This window comes from Martes martes, assembly GCF_963455335.1.
Source record: "Martes martes genome assembly, chromosome: 13".
Classification (NCBI taxonomy): Eukaryota; Metazoa; Chordata; class Mammalia; order Carnivora; family Mustelidae; genus Martes; species Martes martes.
This window is the reverse complement of record NC_137901.1, coordinates 64,752,738-64,767,585: the sequence shown is the minus strand read 5'-3', so window position 1 is coordinate 64,767,585 and position 14,848 is coordinate 64,752,738. Positions and strand designations below refer to the sequence as shown.

The following is a 14,848-nucleotide window of genomic DNA, read 5'->3' as shown; positions in this document are numbered from 1 at the left end:
GCCCTCAGCTGGGGCTCCGGCCTGCTCTGGAGCACAAGCCATGGCCCAGGAGCTCCAACCTGCTCGGCAGATGGCCCGAAAGCAGGGATTTTCCACAGCAGAGGAAGGGGGTGGGCTGGGAACTGTTCCCTCACAGTCAAGTTATGGAACAGTGGGACTGGAGATGTGCCAAGTTCATTCCTCTCTCTCTCACATGCTCATCCAATCACACTGCTGCACCCTGCTACACGCTGCAGTTACGTGGCTGTGGGTCCCCAGCCAGCTGTGCAGCAGGCCTGCTAAACCCCCCATGCAGGAGCTCCCATGAAGAGAGCTGCCATCAAAGCCCCAGGTCACACTCACCGGCCCTTCAGCACCCAGCCCTTTGGCTGGCTCTTCACCCAGCACCGCCTCAGCCATGGCCCAGCCTTGACGAGCTCCCCCAAGGGGACCTCTGTCTCTTGGCCCTTTCCTGGCTGAGGAACACCCGTGCTGCAGTGGGAAGCCTGCCTCCAACACACCCAAACTCCTTAAGAGTCCCCCGACTCTCCCATGTGCCCTGTGGCATCATACAGAGGCCCTACATGGAGGGACCCGCGTGTAGGGCTCAGCCGCAAGCTGTCAAGCACCCTGGGGCAGGGGCGCCACAGCAGCCAGCACTGGCTGGACCACGAGGACATGCTGGGAGACTGGCTGTTAAGGGAGAAAGCAGGAATGTAATCGGTCCACAAACACTGAGCACCTCTCTGGGCTAGACCAGAAGAGCTAGGGACTCGAGGAACACGGCCCCAAGACAGGCACAGGCAGGCCCGCGGCAGCCTCCTTATGAGCACGAAGCCGGGCCCCATATCTGTGCCCACTCAAGGAGACTGTGGCCCTCGCACGGCACAAAACTGGGTGGCAGCTTCAGAAGTGAGATGGCCTATGCTCCTTTCAGGGAAACTTCTCTCAAACTCAATGTCAGGGGAAAACAAAACAAAACAAAAGACCCAGGTTGCTGAAAAGCACGTGCGTGTGTGCACACACCACTTTTCACAGCTGCAAACAAACTTGTTTGATTTTGTACACACACACCTGAGACAAGAGAACAGCCCAACCACGCACAAAAGCACCTCTGAGAAGGCCACGGCACCTGGGCTCTGCTGTGTGTCTGGACTGTTGGCAGTGACAATGGGGCCCTAGGAAACTCCCACAATTTTCAGAAATTAGCACTAATAAATAACAGGAGGGTCCCCTAGCCCAGGTCCTTGAGGATGGTGAGGGGGGCTGTCCAGATAACCTCTTGGGTGGCACAGGTGGCCTAGGACAGTGGGGGTTTTGAGGGATGGCCAGTCAGGATGCCTAGCGCCCCTGGCTCTCACTCTCCCTGCACCTCCTCACAAGGGCCAGCAGCCCCATGCCTTTGCCCCTACGCCAGGCCGAAGCAGTAACCCCAAAGCACAACAGAAAAGAGAAGAACCAGCCTGCTCCTCCCCACCTATAGCCCCACTTGTCAGAGCCACGGCCCCATCACAAAAGAGTCAGCTAAGGGGGCTCTAAATGTTCCTCTGGAAACTTGGCAGGAAACCATTTGCTCACACTTGGTCAAATCTTCCAGACAAGTTCGTGTACCGAGAGCACGTAGGGTCAGCACTCTCTGGGTGTGGAGGAAGTGTCCACCCTGAGGTCCTCCTGCAGCAGGGGCAAGGACAGGTGGGGTGGGCTCAGCAAGGGCAATTCTGTCACCAAGCAGCTGGGAGCACCTGTCCCTTGGTACTTCACAAGTGGGGGTGCAAGCATCTGGCTTCTGCCCAGAGGGTAACATTTTGGGCTAGAGAAGCACGAGGAGCCCCAACCCACCTCCAAAGAGAGGAGTCGAGAGAGTGGGTAGTTAAGATTTGGGCAGGAGAGGGCATGAGGGTGGTGACACAGCAGGTTACTGGGAACCACGGAGAAATGAACAGCTGACACGGCAGAGGTAAGACTACCCACATCATCCAGGCCAGGCTGGGTGACCCATATCTGCAGGGGCTTCTGGTGACAGGGAGGTGTTGCCCAGGTGCCAGGCTCACCCAGGGCTCTGCCAGCCTTCTCTCCCATGGGCACAGCCTGACTGCCCTTCTGCAGAACTCATTTTCTGGAAGGCCCCAGAAACCAAGGAGCTGCTACGGGGAGTGAGCCCAGTAGGGAAAGCGCCTGGAGCACCCGTCTGCCAGCTCAGACATGCCCTGGGTTTACAGGCATCTGAGGTGCTGGTCTCCTAAACTCTGTCATTAGGAAGGGTAAGCATGCCAACCCACAAGGAAGCCCTGGAGGCTGGCTCTCTCCTTCCAGCATTACTATATAGTCTCTGAGGGCAAATACCACCAATGGGACAGGGAAGAGGGAGGGAAGCTGTTTTCTTGGAACACCTACCATGTGCCAGGTCCTCACTTAGGGTCATTGTCCCATCATATAACTTGATCCCTATGATTACTCTTCAAGGCAGATAGTAATGGTAGCTCATTTGATAAAGGAGCTCAGGAAAACTAGCTAGCTGCCTGGCTCTAGCTTCAATTTAGCAACTGCAGGAAAAAAAAAGGCTTGCACAGCACTGACAAAGAGCCCATTTCATTAATAGATGGAGTTTTTATAAATCAAAAAGAAAAAGATCAACAATCTAGTAAGAAAATTAACATGAGTAGAAACAGCACAGAAGAAATTAAAACTGCTAATGTGATATCCTGGGCAATCCCACTAATAATAAATGAAACATGATAGCATTTCTCACCTACCAAAGAGTAAATATGTAACAGTTAAATAATACAGAGTGTAGAAGAGGTCTGAAAGAAATGAATCTACATTTGGGAAGGATCTTTGGAGGGTACTGTCTTCTAAAACTTGAAAGGCACCATAAACCCATTGACCATGGAATTGTTTCTAGGAATTTATCCTATGAATGGATTTCCACATAGCAAAGATGTATGTACGAAACACGGAAATAACAAGACCGGGAACCACCTACATGCCCATCAATAGGTAGGGTATGGGGAGGTAAATTGTGGCACAACCATATGTTGGGAATGCTATGCAACTATTAAAAAGACAGAACTTAAAAAAAAAAAAGACAAAACTGGTTCTTAAACACTCTCTAAGATATGTTTTTAAGTGAAAAAAAACAAAAACAAAAAGCAAAAAACAAAGGTCAGAAGCACGTGGACTTTGTCCTTTGTGTACATGTCTGTGCCCCTGGATTACAAACAGGCAGACACCCTCTGGAAGGACACACAACAGGGTGAAGAACGGTGGATGCAGCCTGGGCATCTGGGTAGAAGGGAACTCCTCTTCCTCTGCAAGCCGTTGGTACTGTGTAGATTGGTTACAGATTATATCTACTGCTTGTCTATAAAATACTCAGAGAGAGCAAGAAAGAGAGACCGGGCTGGCAAATGCAGAGCTCCTGGGCTCCACAGCCCCTGCCTAGCCATTAGAAGGTCAGAGCCTGAGAGAGAAGGGCCATGGACCCAGACACCTCACCACCTGGCTGGCTCTCAGTAGGGAAGCCCCCACTGCCATGTGCCTCAAGAACCAGCCTTTGACACACCCCCTCCAGACCCAAGACCTGCTCTCCTCAGCTCCTGTCCAGGCCAACCCCACCCTTCAGTTTTCTCACGTGTAACAGGGTATCAGGGAATACAGAGAAGACACCAAAGCTCAGAAGGACTGGGTAACTTGCCAAAGCCACCCAGCTGGGAGCTGGCTGTGCTGGGAGGAGAGGATGAGGACTTGCTGGTGGAACAGAGTACGGGGCCAGCTGTGCAGGACAGAGCAAGTGAGGGAGGGAAGGGCCTGGGTGGGGTGGCCAGGAAGGGTAGATGTGGGCTTTATGGGGCCCCAGGGATGGAAAGCAGATGGGCCTTGGTGACAGGCCAAGGGGTGGGTCTTTACCCTACCCAGAATATCAAGGCTGGAAGGGTGCTGAAAGCCCAGCTCTGGCCAAACTTGGTTTTTAAGCAGTAGAGCTGGCTTCAGTCAGAATTTCCTAGGTGCCCAAGACCACACAGGGGCACAAAGAGCTGCTCCAGGAGGAGACCCTGGGCCTGGAGCCCCTTCACCACTGCCTGCTGCGGCCCCAGAATATCTGAGGCTCCAGAGAACACACTGAACCCATCCATACCTCTCCCTGCAGATGGGCAAACCAGCGCCGAGAGGGGGCAGTGACTTGCCAGAAGTCGCTCGGCAGGCACGGCCCCACTCCCGAGTCTGGCGCACGCTTGACTGCACCACCCTGCCCGCCCTCCAAGGATGCCGCAAAGCCGTGGTCTTGGGAGTGCCTGCCCAGGGGGGGCCATTTGCACGCCTCCGGCGCAAGGCAGTGCAGCAAGCAGCCTCGGAAATCAAGAAGGCAAAGTACTCACGTTGAAGAAATTGGTCTTGTTCCTCTCGCAGAAGAGCCCCTGTGCCGGCATGTGCTGCAGTTGTTGCCACGGGATACCGCTGCCTAGCAACACGTCGCGGGCCCACTGGAGGTTCTGGGGAAACAAGAAGTAGGTTGGAAGTGAGTGTGTGGGCAGCTCGCGGCGCCCACGGGGAAGGGAGGCAGTCCCCTCCTTCCTGGCTGCGTTGGCAGGGCGGCGATGAGCAGCGGCTCCTGCAGACACCGATCCCACAGCTCCAGGGAGCTCTGGCTGCAGGCTTTGATCATCTGGCTGTGGGGTACATTTCCGGCACTGGTTTCCTGCCTAGCACAGCTGACTTAGGAGAGTGTGGCCTCAGATTGCCCAAGAAGGGTGCAGATAGGGACCCCTCACCTGGACTGGCCTTGAAAAGCTGCTACATGGAACCAGTGCCCTGCCTTCTCTCAGGGGGACCCCTGCTGGCCCAAAGGGGCAGCCCTGACTTGTCAGGGTGTTAGCAGTACTCATCACAGCTGGCGATACAGCCACCTTAGGCTTCAAAGAGCTGGTCCCTGTAGGATGCCAGAGGCGTAAGTGCTTGGGAGGGGACGGGAGTTCCACCCATAGTGCTCAGGCCAGTGCTCTCTGGGCAGTAGTGCCCCCGACTCCAGGCCCAGGGACCTGGTAAGGTGGGAATAAGAGCCTGCTAGCCCAGGTAGGACTCCGGGGAACTGTGAGAGGCTGGGTGTGGGCCTGGCTGCTTTGGCCTTCTCTGGGGCCTTCTCACTGACTCAGAGGGCAGCCCCTCCCCACAGGCTGTCTGGCCTGCCACCTTCCCCTCTCAGGTCTTTCCCACACTAGGACCATCTCATCCCAGTACCTGGGACACAGCTGTCTTACAAGGGAGAAGCCAGGAGGGGGCAGGAGCTGGGACAGGGACCTGGACTGCCCAGCATCAGACCCTCCTCTTTTCCACAGCACCCATCCACCCCCAGCCAAGCAGTACTCCTCCCCCATTCCCATCCAGGTCCCTTCCTTGCCTCTCTCACCCCTGGTGTCAGGTCTTTATCACCTCGAGTCCCAATTGCTTAATGCCTTCTCATGTCTCAGCCTACAAGCCGTCTCACCTGCTCCTGGGCTCAGTATTGGTCAGGCTGAACTTATGAAATAGTCCCCATAGTCACAACTTTTGGCAGAATTGCAAAGCCCAGCTCCCTGGCTTGCTGGGTGGGGGCCCCTGCTGGCCTGCATCTGAGCCTCTGCTCCTGCCTCTGCACAGAGGGACACGCCCCACGGGCTACTGTCAGGGCTGAGGGCTGCTCTGCACCCAGGACCAGGCCAGACCCCGCAGCTGCAACAGGGTGGGATACAGAACTGAGGATCCCTCTGGGATGGAGACAGGTGAAGTTTCAAGCACGCATCTCCTGGATGACAACACTCACAGCAGACGAAGCTAGCTCTTCTGTGGAAGCCTGAGGGAGATAATCTCCTGGGGAAAGCCTGGATAATTAAGCCTGGCAGTGACTCCAAGGCCATGTCCTATGGGGACGTGGCCTGGCTCTGAGACTGGCTGAAGGCTGAGGCCCCATCAAGTCAAGGCTGTCCTCGCCCAGCAGGGCTGCAGCCCAACCTGGTCTGAGCAGGTTCAATGTGGGGCTGGGGACTAGAGGGCCATGGGCAGCCCAGCACACAGGACAGCAGGGTCAACCCCTGCTGGACTCGAGAGGGCACATGCTGTCCACAGCCCTCTGCACAGTGGACCCCTCTAAGCCTGCACTTAGGAAGCTTGCTTTTTTGCTCAGAGCCCTCCTTGAACCCAGACACCTGCTCAGACACATCTGGCATGCTAAGATCAGGAGCAGACTGAGACTCTGCCTCTCTCACAGACTCCGATCAGAACAGCAAGACGAGCCCAGAGTAGGAATCACACCAAGGGCCACGTGGAGGCTGCTCTCGCTAAGGCTCAGTGGCTGTCAGGGAGGGGCAGCCACAGCTACAGTCTCCTGAGACATGACTTTGCCATGACTCTCAGGCCTTTCTAGGGCTTCAGGGGCTGATGCCACAGCCATTCATGGTGAATGACGAGGCTTCTTCCTGAAGGCCAAGGCACCTCTTCTCTGCCCCCATATGGGGGAAGCAGAAACAGGCAGAGGAGAGGGATTACCCAGGCAGCAACAGTCCCTGACCCTCAGCACGGGCCCTTGACCAGGAACACAGGGGCCACTCTGCCCTATACATAGGAAGAAGAGCGAACTATTCAGTCCCAGCCTTTAGCTTATGAGTTCCAATGTGCCAGGGGGATCAACTTGCAGTTCACATTCCAATGTCCAGAGCAGGGCCCAGCACAGCAGTATGGCTGAGAGACCCCGCCTCCCAGACCAGTTCATTAGGAAGCCTCCTGAGGCTGGTTACAAGCCTGGCCTGATACTTCTCCCAGGAGACGGAGGGTCAACCATGGACAAATGGAGCATGGAGCAGGGAAACGGTGGGTCAGGTGTGCTTCATTTCAAGGAATAAGATCCAATTCAGATTAGTTCAAGCTTCTCAGGGTTCCTCAGGGCCCTGGGACATAGAACCCAAAGAGAAGATAAAGCTTCAGACCTCCAGCAGGCAGGGCAACTGCCTAGGAAGCCCAAAAGCTCACAACCTCTATCAGTACTCAGCCATGATCCCTTGGTCTCAGTGCCACTTGGTTCAAAGTCTCTCCCAAGTGAGATGGGAGAGGCTGCCAGTCTAATCAGCCATGAAGGGAACCCTCACAGAAAGGGACATGAGACAGAAGACCGATACCTGCACTTTAAACATGACAGGTGAGTCCACCTGACCATGACCATGGAGACAGGGTACAAAGGGGACTCACCTATGGTTCAGTCTAAGTAAGTCAGTGAGGCTCCTCTGGGAGATGACACCTGAGCTACAGTTTGCACCCAGCTGTGACGGAGCTGGAGTCATGACATGAAAGCCCCTTCTGGGGTTCCTTTGGAATTTAAGGGAAGTGTCCAGTTAGCAGCAGTTTGAGAAGTGTGGGGAAATAAGACTTGAAGAAGCATCTCCGTGGTGGCTGTGATTTTCATAAGAACATCAAGAAAATAAAATACAACAAAGACTTCCATGTGGCTTGGGGGACACATGAGAGAGATGGCACCAGGGCCAGGGTGGAAAGAGTGGGGGACCCTGCTTCCCTGAGCCAGGCATCTCATTCCAGACCCCAAGCTGGTGGGACAGGAACACACATCCCTGGAGGGCTTCTGTTTCTGCCAGAAGCTGCTCTGCAGCTTCTCCCATAACACCTGCATTGAGACAGCCCTCCCAAATGAACAGTCAGGCAGAAGGTGGAGGACCAGGGAGGGAGGAGGCTGTAGGAGAGGTCCCAGCACTCCTAGAGACCTGAAAACCAGCCACTTGACAACTGAGTACAGAAAGCGGGAGGCCTGCCAAACCCGATCAAGACTGTCAATTAGCCTCCTGCAGACTTGGCCCCTGCACACCAGCAGAGAACAAGGCTCCTTAGCTGTCTCCCAGGCCCGCCAGAGAGAGCCGATCGATGGCTAAGGCACAAAGCGTCCAGACGGCTCAAGGGAGATCTCAGCTAATTTCTCTCTGAGGCCCCGGATGGGAGCTGACAGAGACAAGGAAATCTGCGCAGAGAACTGACAAGCGCCAGGCTTGGGCGGGGGTGGAGCAGGGGGTGCTGCCCCACTGAGGCACACCTATACTGCAGAGTCTGCCCTGCAGCTACACGCTGCGGGGTGGCGAGAGGCATGATGCCACCTGGGCTGGGCCCAGCACATGACTCCTCATCCTCAGTATCGCTGGTTTACCAACAAGGAAACTGAGGCTCAGGGAGGTCCAAGAGTTGGTCCGAACCCCCCAAGCCAGGAAGAGGCAGAGCCAGGCTTGCATTCTGGTCCAGACCCGAGGGACTCCAAGGCTTGGGCTCTTATCTTGCACCCCCACCCCAGGGTGGGCAAGTCATTTTACAAATCTACCTGGGGTCATGTTATGTGCAGCTCCAAGGCAGCCCCGTCTCAGGCCTTGAGCAACCTGCCACCATGCCACTGGCCTGGAGCCTCAGCTTACCGTCACCCCCTGGGAATGGGAGAAACACCATGGAGCCACTTGCCAGATAACAGCACCAATCTTCCTGGGATCCGTAGGCCCCCTGAAGCTTAGTGCACAGACCCTCCTCTGACAGAAGGCAAAACACACTGAAGGCCCAAACGGGGCAGATGGAGGGAAGAGTCCTGATGAGAGATGGGGGAAAAAATCCCCAGAAGCACATCGCACCTCAACATCCTGCACTGTCTGGCACCTGGATACCCCTATCTTGCCATAAGGCCAAGGGACTCTCCTGACTCATCTACTTGAAGGCCTCAGCTCCTTGAGAGTGAGAGCCAGCTCCATAACTCAAGTTTACCCACACACATGCAGGTTCCCCTCCTATCCTCCCCTCTCCTATCATGCATGGCCCTGCAGCCACACCTGCCTCTGTCCCCACCTTGGTCCCTACAGGTCTCTCTGCCTAGTGCCATCTCACCCCACTTCCACCTGCCCCAAATACAGTCCCCACAGCCCCATGGCCACCTTAAATAGCCTCTTCTGCTGACCCTCCAATGGCTTTGTTGTCTGCACCCTCTTGTGTGTCAGCCCCATGAGGGCAGGGATACCATCTGACTTCTTCACTGATGGCTCTTCAGGGGCTAGGCCCAGATGGGGTCCACAGAAGAGTTGTGACAGATATTTGGGAAGAGTGAAAGGAATGGGCAGGGTGTGAACTTGTGGGTCAGTTGGAGGAGCCAAGGCAGGAGAGTACCAATTGTGCGTGGTGGGGTGGGCAGCCTAGCAGGAGCACTAGGGCAGAGCGAGCACCCCGGGCTCCTTTACCCAAGGAAGCTGTTGGGAAGCTCACGTGCTGGGCAAACATGAAGTCCATCTTTCAAGATACCCTTCTCTGTTCTTTCTTCAAAACAGTAATTCAGAAGCCCTAGATTGGCCTGATAGTTCTTCACAAGGGCCCACAGTGCCACACTCTGAAGCGCTATTGAAGGAACAGACGAACAAATGCCTGGCAGCCTGGGGGTCATATAACTAACCTCTTGGGGCCTCAGTTGCCCACATGGAGGATGAGACTGGCAGTGACCATCAGGCCTCTCTTAGGGTCAGCTGAAGAATGCCAGAAGTAGCAGATGGAAAGCAACTGTCCACAAATGCACCAAGTTCCTCACCTGCACCTTGGGGAGAACACCCCAGCCCATGCAACCCACTCCCCCTGCCAAGCCGGGCCTTCCCGTATTTTCTCCAAGGACCTGGCCTTGCCCCTGGACTTGGCAAAGTGTGCCACTGCTTCCCCTCTGCCCTCCCCACACGGACCTGAAAAGCCAGGCCTGAAGTGCAACCCCAGGGCTGCTGGGCAGGTTTGGCCAGCAGGAGGCATGAGTGGAGCAGGGCAGAGACCAGAGCAGAGCCATCTATCCCAAGTTCCCTCTGGTGCTGAGAGTTGGCCACCAAGGATGAACAGCTCTGACAGGCAGCCTACTGCAGAGGTGCCCGGGGCTGGCCAGGGCTCTGCACTACCTCTTCCCTGTGAGTTCCTGACGTCCTCCCAGGCCCCTGTAAATCACTCCTTCATTAAGGCTCTTCGGATTAGCAGTTGGATAGAGCCATCTGAGGCATGACTGGCAAACCCTCTCACTTTCTACACAGCAGCCTGAGTCTCTTACACACACAGCCTTGAGGTTGGTTTAACCTCAGAATGATACCCCACAGATCCTTCCTGCCTCCCCAGGCCCTCATGACCTCTCCCCCCACGCCCCAACCCCCAGCCAGTCACAAAGGCTTCTACCTGATTCTAGTCCTGCCAGGCCCATTCCCATCTCAAGGCACACATGTGGGCTATGCTGTCCACCCAGAAGCCTCTCTTGGTATCACCTTGCCTAGTTCCCTCACCTGCTTCAGGCCTTTGCTTAGAGAGACCTTCCCAGACCTCCCTGCCTAAAGAGCCACACTCCCCCACTGCACGCCCTTACCAGCATCATCTTTCTCCCAGACGCATCACTAACGACCATTAGGTGTGTTTCTACTCTCCATTCCCTCTGTGCGCACTCAAGGGGAGGGTCTTCGCTGTGCATACCACTGTATCCCTGCCCCTCAGGCAAGGGCCTTGCACGTGACAATGCAGGAGACAGCTGTTGAATGAATGAACCTGCAGAGATGCACACAGGACAGTACTAAAATATAGGGGTTCGGCCTTGTCATGGTCTATGGGATGACGAGGTGGTAGTGATTTCTTCCAAACTGAGTATGATTTATAATGGGTGCTGCCAGCAGAGTACTCAACCCATTCAGACTGCTGGGATCCATATCTCTCCTCCTCCTGAGAGACAGCAAGGAAGACAGTGGGTCCTTATGGGGGCCATTTGTCCCTCCTCCCCAAAGGCACAGCAAAATCTTCAAACCATGTTGCAGAAAGACTTTGAAATGCATAATAGAGATTCTGAAGTTGAGACAAATCTCAAGTTTCCTTTTGAAAAGCCCATTAAAAAAAAAAAAAAAAAAAAAAAAAAACCTGGCTAGCTGGGATGAGCAGCATCCCAGGGATTCTGCATGGGGAGCCTGGGGCCTGGAATCATTTTGTGCATACAGAAAGGGAGAAGGGACTGAAGGAAGGGGCACACCCTGCTCTGTGGCTGGCACGCCCTCGTCGTGCTTGGCCCTGCCCTCTGACCTGGAACGTGTGGTTTACCACCTACTCCTGGGACACTCACTGTGTGTATGCAGCAGGGTCTCCCAGGTTGCACCCTGGGGTGGCTGTGTCACAGCCTGGAAGGTCAATCCCTTCACAGCCATCCAGTTGGACCATGCATGGCCCTCCTCACAGGCTCTCATTTAACCTGACTCTGCAGGGTCTGGACATGAACTAGTGGCACAGGCAGGTGGGAAACTACCCACAATGGATGGGTGAGGGGCAGGTGCTCACAGCCCGGCTGACCAGTCTCTTGCCCACGCTCACACCAGAGCATAGGCTGACTCTGAAGTCAAAGTTCAGTGGCTTCTCTGGAGATCACAGGCAGCAGCAGCACAGTCAAGATTCTCCTGGCAGGAGGCAGCTTCTCACCAAACAAGTCCTACACAGACACTGGGGCTGGGCTCACCCTACACAGGTTCTGGGCCACAGAAGTTGGTCTGATGGGGCTGGAACGGCCAGGCCACTATCCCGCCATCTACCATTGGGAGGAGGGACTGCAACAGGGCTCAGCCAGGACACTGAGGCAGCTTCCGCCGGGAGGACAGTTGGACAGGGGCAAAGGCCCAGAGCTGGTCTAGAGCACTGCACAGCCAGTGGCTGCTGCTCCCATCAGAGAGGTGTGCACGTGGGGCTTGCGAGTCAGGCTGTGCGCTCATCATCGGTATGAATGTCTCCCAGCTGGGAAAGCACTATGAACTCACTTTTCCTCACAATAAAACTTAAAACCTACAGCAGAGATGCTGTTATCCCCACCTGACAACTTAGGAAACCTGTCACAGGACTGGAACTAGAAACCAGCTGTCTAGCTGACTGAGCCTGAGTGAGGTTCCAGGAGCTGTTGTTTGGAGGGGTGGCTCAGGTTCCAGCAGGCATACCGGGAAGGGGACAAGTGCTGGGAGGGGGACACACTCTAATCACAGGGTCTGGGGAAGGGCCAGGTGTATGATCAGGGCAGGCTGAATAGCCCCTTGCCCATCTCATGCCCCTGAGGCTCCTGAGCAATTCTCACCTCTCGGTGACAATGTGGATGCTAACTATCAGAGAGCCGCTCCAGCTCAGAGGGGAAAATCCATATGGCACAAGGTAGGCTTCATCCCGTAGCAGAGCGAGCAAGGCTCACGCCCACCCTGGAGGGTGGGAGGAAAACCTTTTGGTCAAGTGTAGGTTGACTGCAAGCCAAGCCTTGACTTGGGCGCTGGGGATAGATGAGCAGAGCCCCAGCCTGGGACCCAGAGGTCAGCTGTGCGCTGAGCCCCAGGACGGTGGCCTCTTCCATAGAACAGGCCCTTCTCCTCTCCTCTCCTTCCTCACTTGGGGTGCCATGCACCCCTGGCTCACTGCCTGCCTCCTGCCACACTGACTGGCAGCTGCCCAATTACCATGAGGCCACTGTCACAGGAGCTGGCATGTCAGCCTTGCTTCTGCTAAAGCTTCAGTGTCCCACACAAGGGCTCTCAGTAAGCCTTTCCTGGCTCAGCCTGAAGTAGCCAGTCAGTGACCATGTGGCTTCAGCAAGAAGCTGGGCATCCAGCCATCCAGCCAGGTGAGGGACATGAGTTAGAAGGCGTCGGTCTCCCCGACTTGGAAAGCAGAGCCCCAGGAGCTCCAGGCCCTGCCACACCCTCATCAAGGCATTCAAGACAAGCTGCTGTCCCCTTAGAGCCTCAATTTCCCGCTCACCCTGCCTGGGCCAGGTGCTGTGCAAAACAACATCCAGGAGCTGACCCAGGCCAGGCTGCCTTAGTACCGCAGTGGAGTCTGCTTCTTGACCTTTCTCTTAAGATGTCAAGTGACCTGGGAGGACCAGCAAGAGCAGAGAATGCGAAGAACATTCCCCAAGTTGACACCCAGCAATGAGCACAAAACAAGTAAGTTTAGGAAAGGCCGTTAATTTCAACAAGAGGGTCCCCAGAGAAAACTTCCTCTGGAAAGCACCAGTGTTTACAAACTCTAGCCTCTAAGAAGGGGGCACATAGCCCTGGTGCCCAACTCCCTTGCCCACACAGAACTGCTAGCGAGGGGGTGGTTGCTCACCCCCAGGCCGCCAGGAGGAGAGGCTGAAATGTTTGATTCTAGTCAGACTAGTAGGTAGGAAGTGGTAGCTCAGTGTGATTTGGAGTCCCCTTTTCCTAATGGCTAATGGTGTTAAGCATCTTCTCCTGTGCTTACCGGCCATTTGCATATCTCCTTTGGAGAAATGTCCACTCAGATCCTTTGCCTACTTTTATGCTGGGTTGTCTTTTAATTATTGAGCTGTAAGAGGTTTTTTGTTTTTTTTTAATATATTCTAAACACAAGTCCCTTATCACAAATAAGTATACCTCAGAAGTACTGTGGGTTCAGTTCAGGACCACAATAACGTGAATACCAAAATAAAGTGAGTCAAATGAACTTTCTGGTTTCCCAGTGCCTATAAAAGTTATGTGTATGCTATACTATAATCTATTAAGTGTGCAATAGCATTATGTCTAAAAAAACAATGTATAGACCTTAATTTAAAATTACTTGATTGTTAAAAACTGCTCACCATCATTTGAGTTTCAGCAAGTCATAATCACTGATCATAGATCATTATAATATAATAATAATGATGGGGTGCCTGGGTGGCTCAGTGGGTTAAGGCCTCTGCCTTCGGCTCAGGTCATGATCCCAGGGTCCTGGGATCGAGCCCTGCATTGGGCTCTCTGCTCAGCAGGGAGCCTGCTTCCCTTCCTCTCTCTCTGTCTGCCTCTCTGCCTACTCGTGATCTCTGTCAAATAAATAAATAAAATATTTAAAAATATATATATATTAATAATGAAAAAGTGTGAAATATCGTGAGAACTACTCAGATGTGACACAGAGACACAAAGTGACCAGATCCTGTTGGTGCTGAAAGACTTGTCCAACAATGGGTTGCAGCAAACCTTCGATTTGTAGAAAATGTAGTGTCTGCGAGGTGTAATCACATGAAGCACAGCAAAACCAGGTGCGCCTGCACAGGATCTGCAAACAGTTCTCCCTTGGTATGGACCATCTTTTCATTTCAATACTGTCTTTTGAAGCACCAGTTTTTAATTTTGATGGTGTCACATTTCTTATTATTTATTTATTTTTATCACCTGTGCTTTTGGGTGTCCTATCTGAGAAACCACTGCCAGGTCAAACTACACCTATGGTCAAAAATCAGTTGGCCGTAGATGTATGCCTTTGTTTCTGGGCTCCCAGTTCTAGTCTGTTATCCATACACCTACTCCTAGGCTAGTACCAACCACACGGTTTATCTTCAGTTGTGGTACAAAACATGTGGAAATTTATCACCTTACCCATTTTTAAGTGTACAGTTCAGTAGTGTTAAGCATATTCACATTGTTGTGCAACAGACCTCTAGAACTTTTCCATTTTATGAAATGAATTTATTAAAATTCTATACTGATTAAACAACTCCCCATTTTCTCCCCCAGCCCCTAGCAAACACCATTCCACTTTCTGTTGCTCTTATTTTGACTTATTTCCTCGTGTAAGTGGAATCATAGGGTGTTTTATTTTTTTGGGTGTACCTGGCTTATTTCACTGAGCATAATGTCCTCAAGGCTCATCCACGTTGTAGCACGTGTCAGAATTCCCTTCCTTTTAAAGCTAAATAATATTTCACAGTTTTGATTACTGTAGATCAGCAGCAAATTCTGAAATTGGGAAATATGAATCCTCTAAGTTTGTTCTTTTTCAAGACTATCTGGTTCTAAGAACCAACTTATAACCCACTCTGTCCTAGACCCCTTGCAGCAGG

General features: G+C 53.5%; 1 protein-coding gene across 1 annotated transcript in view; it reads right to left on the bottom strand.

Annotated features, from left to right (window-relative positions):
• CABIN1 (calcineurin binding protein 1) overlaps nucleotides 1-14,848 on the bottom strand; it is a 155,352-nt gene that overhangs the window by 41,387 nt on the left and 99,117 nt on the right. The window contains exon 29 of the mRNA XM_080821182.1: nucleotides 4,356-4,469. Within this exon, the coding sequence (XP_080677308.1) occupies nucleotides 4,356-4,469 (114 nt within the window). The remainder of the gene's footprint in view (nucleotides 1-4,355; nucleotides 4,470-14,848) is intronic.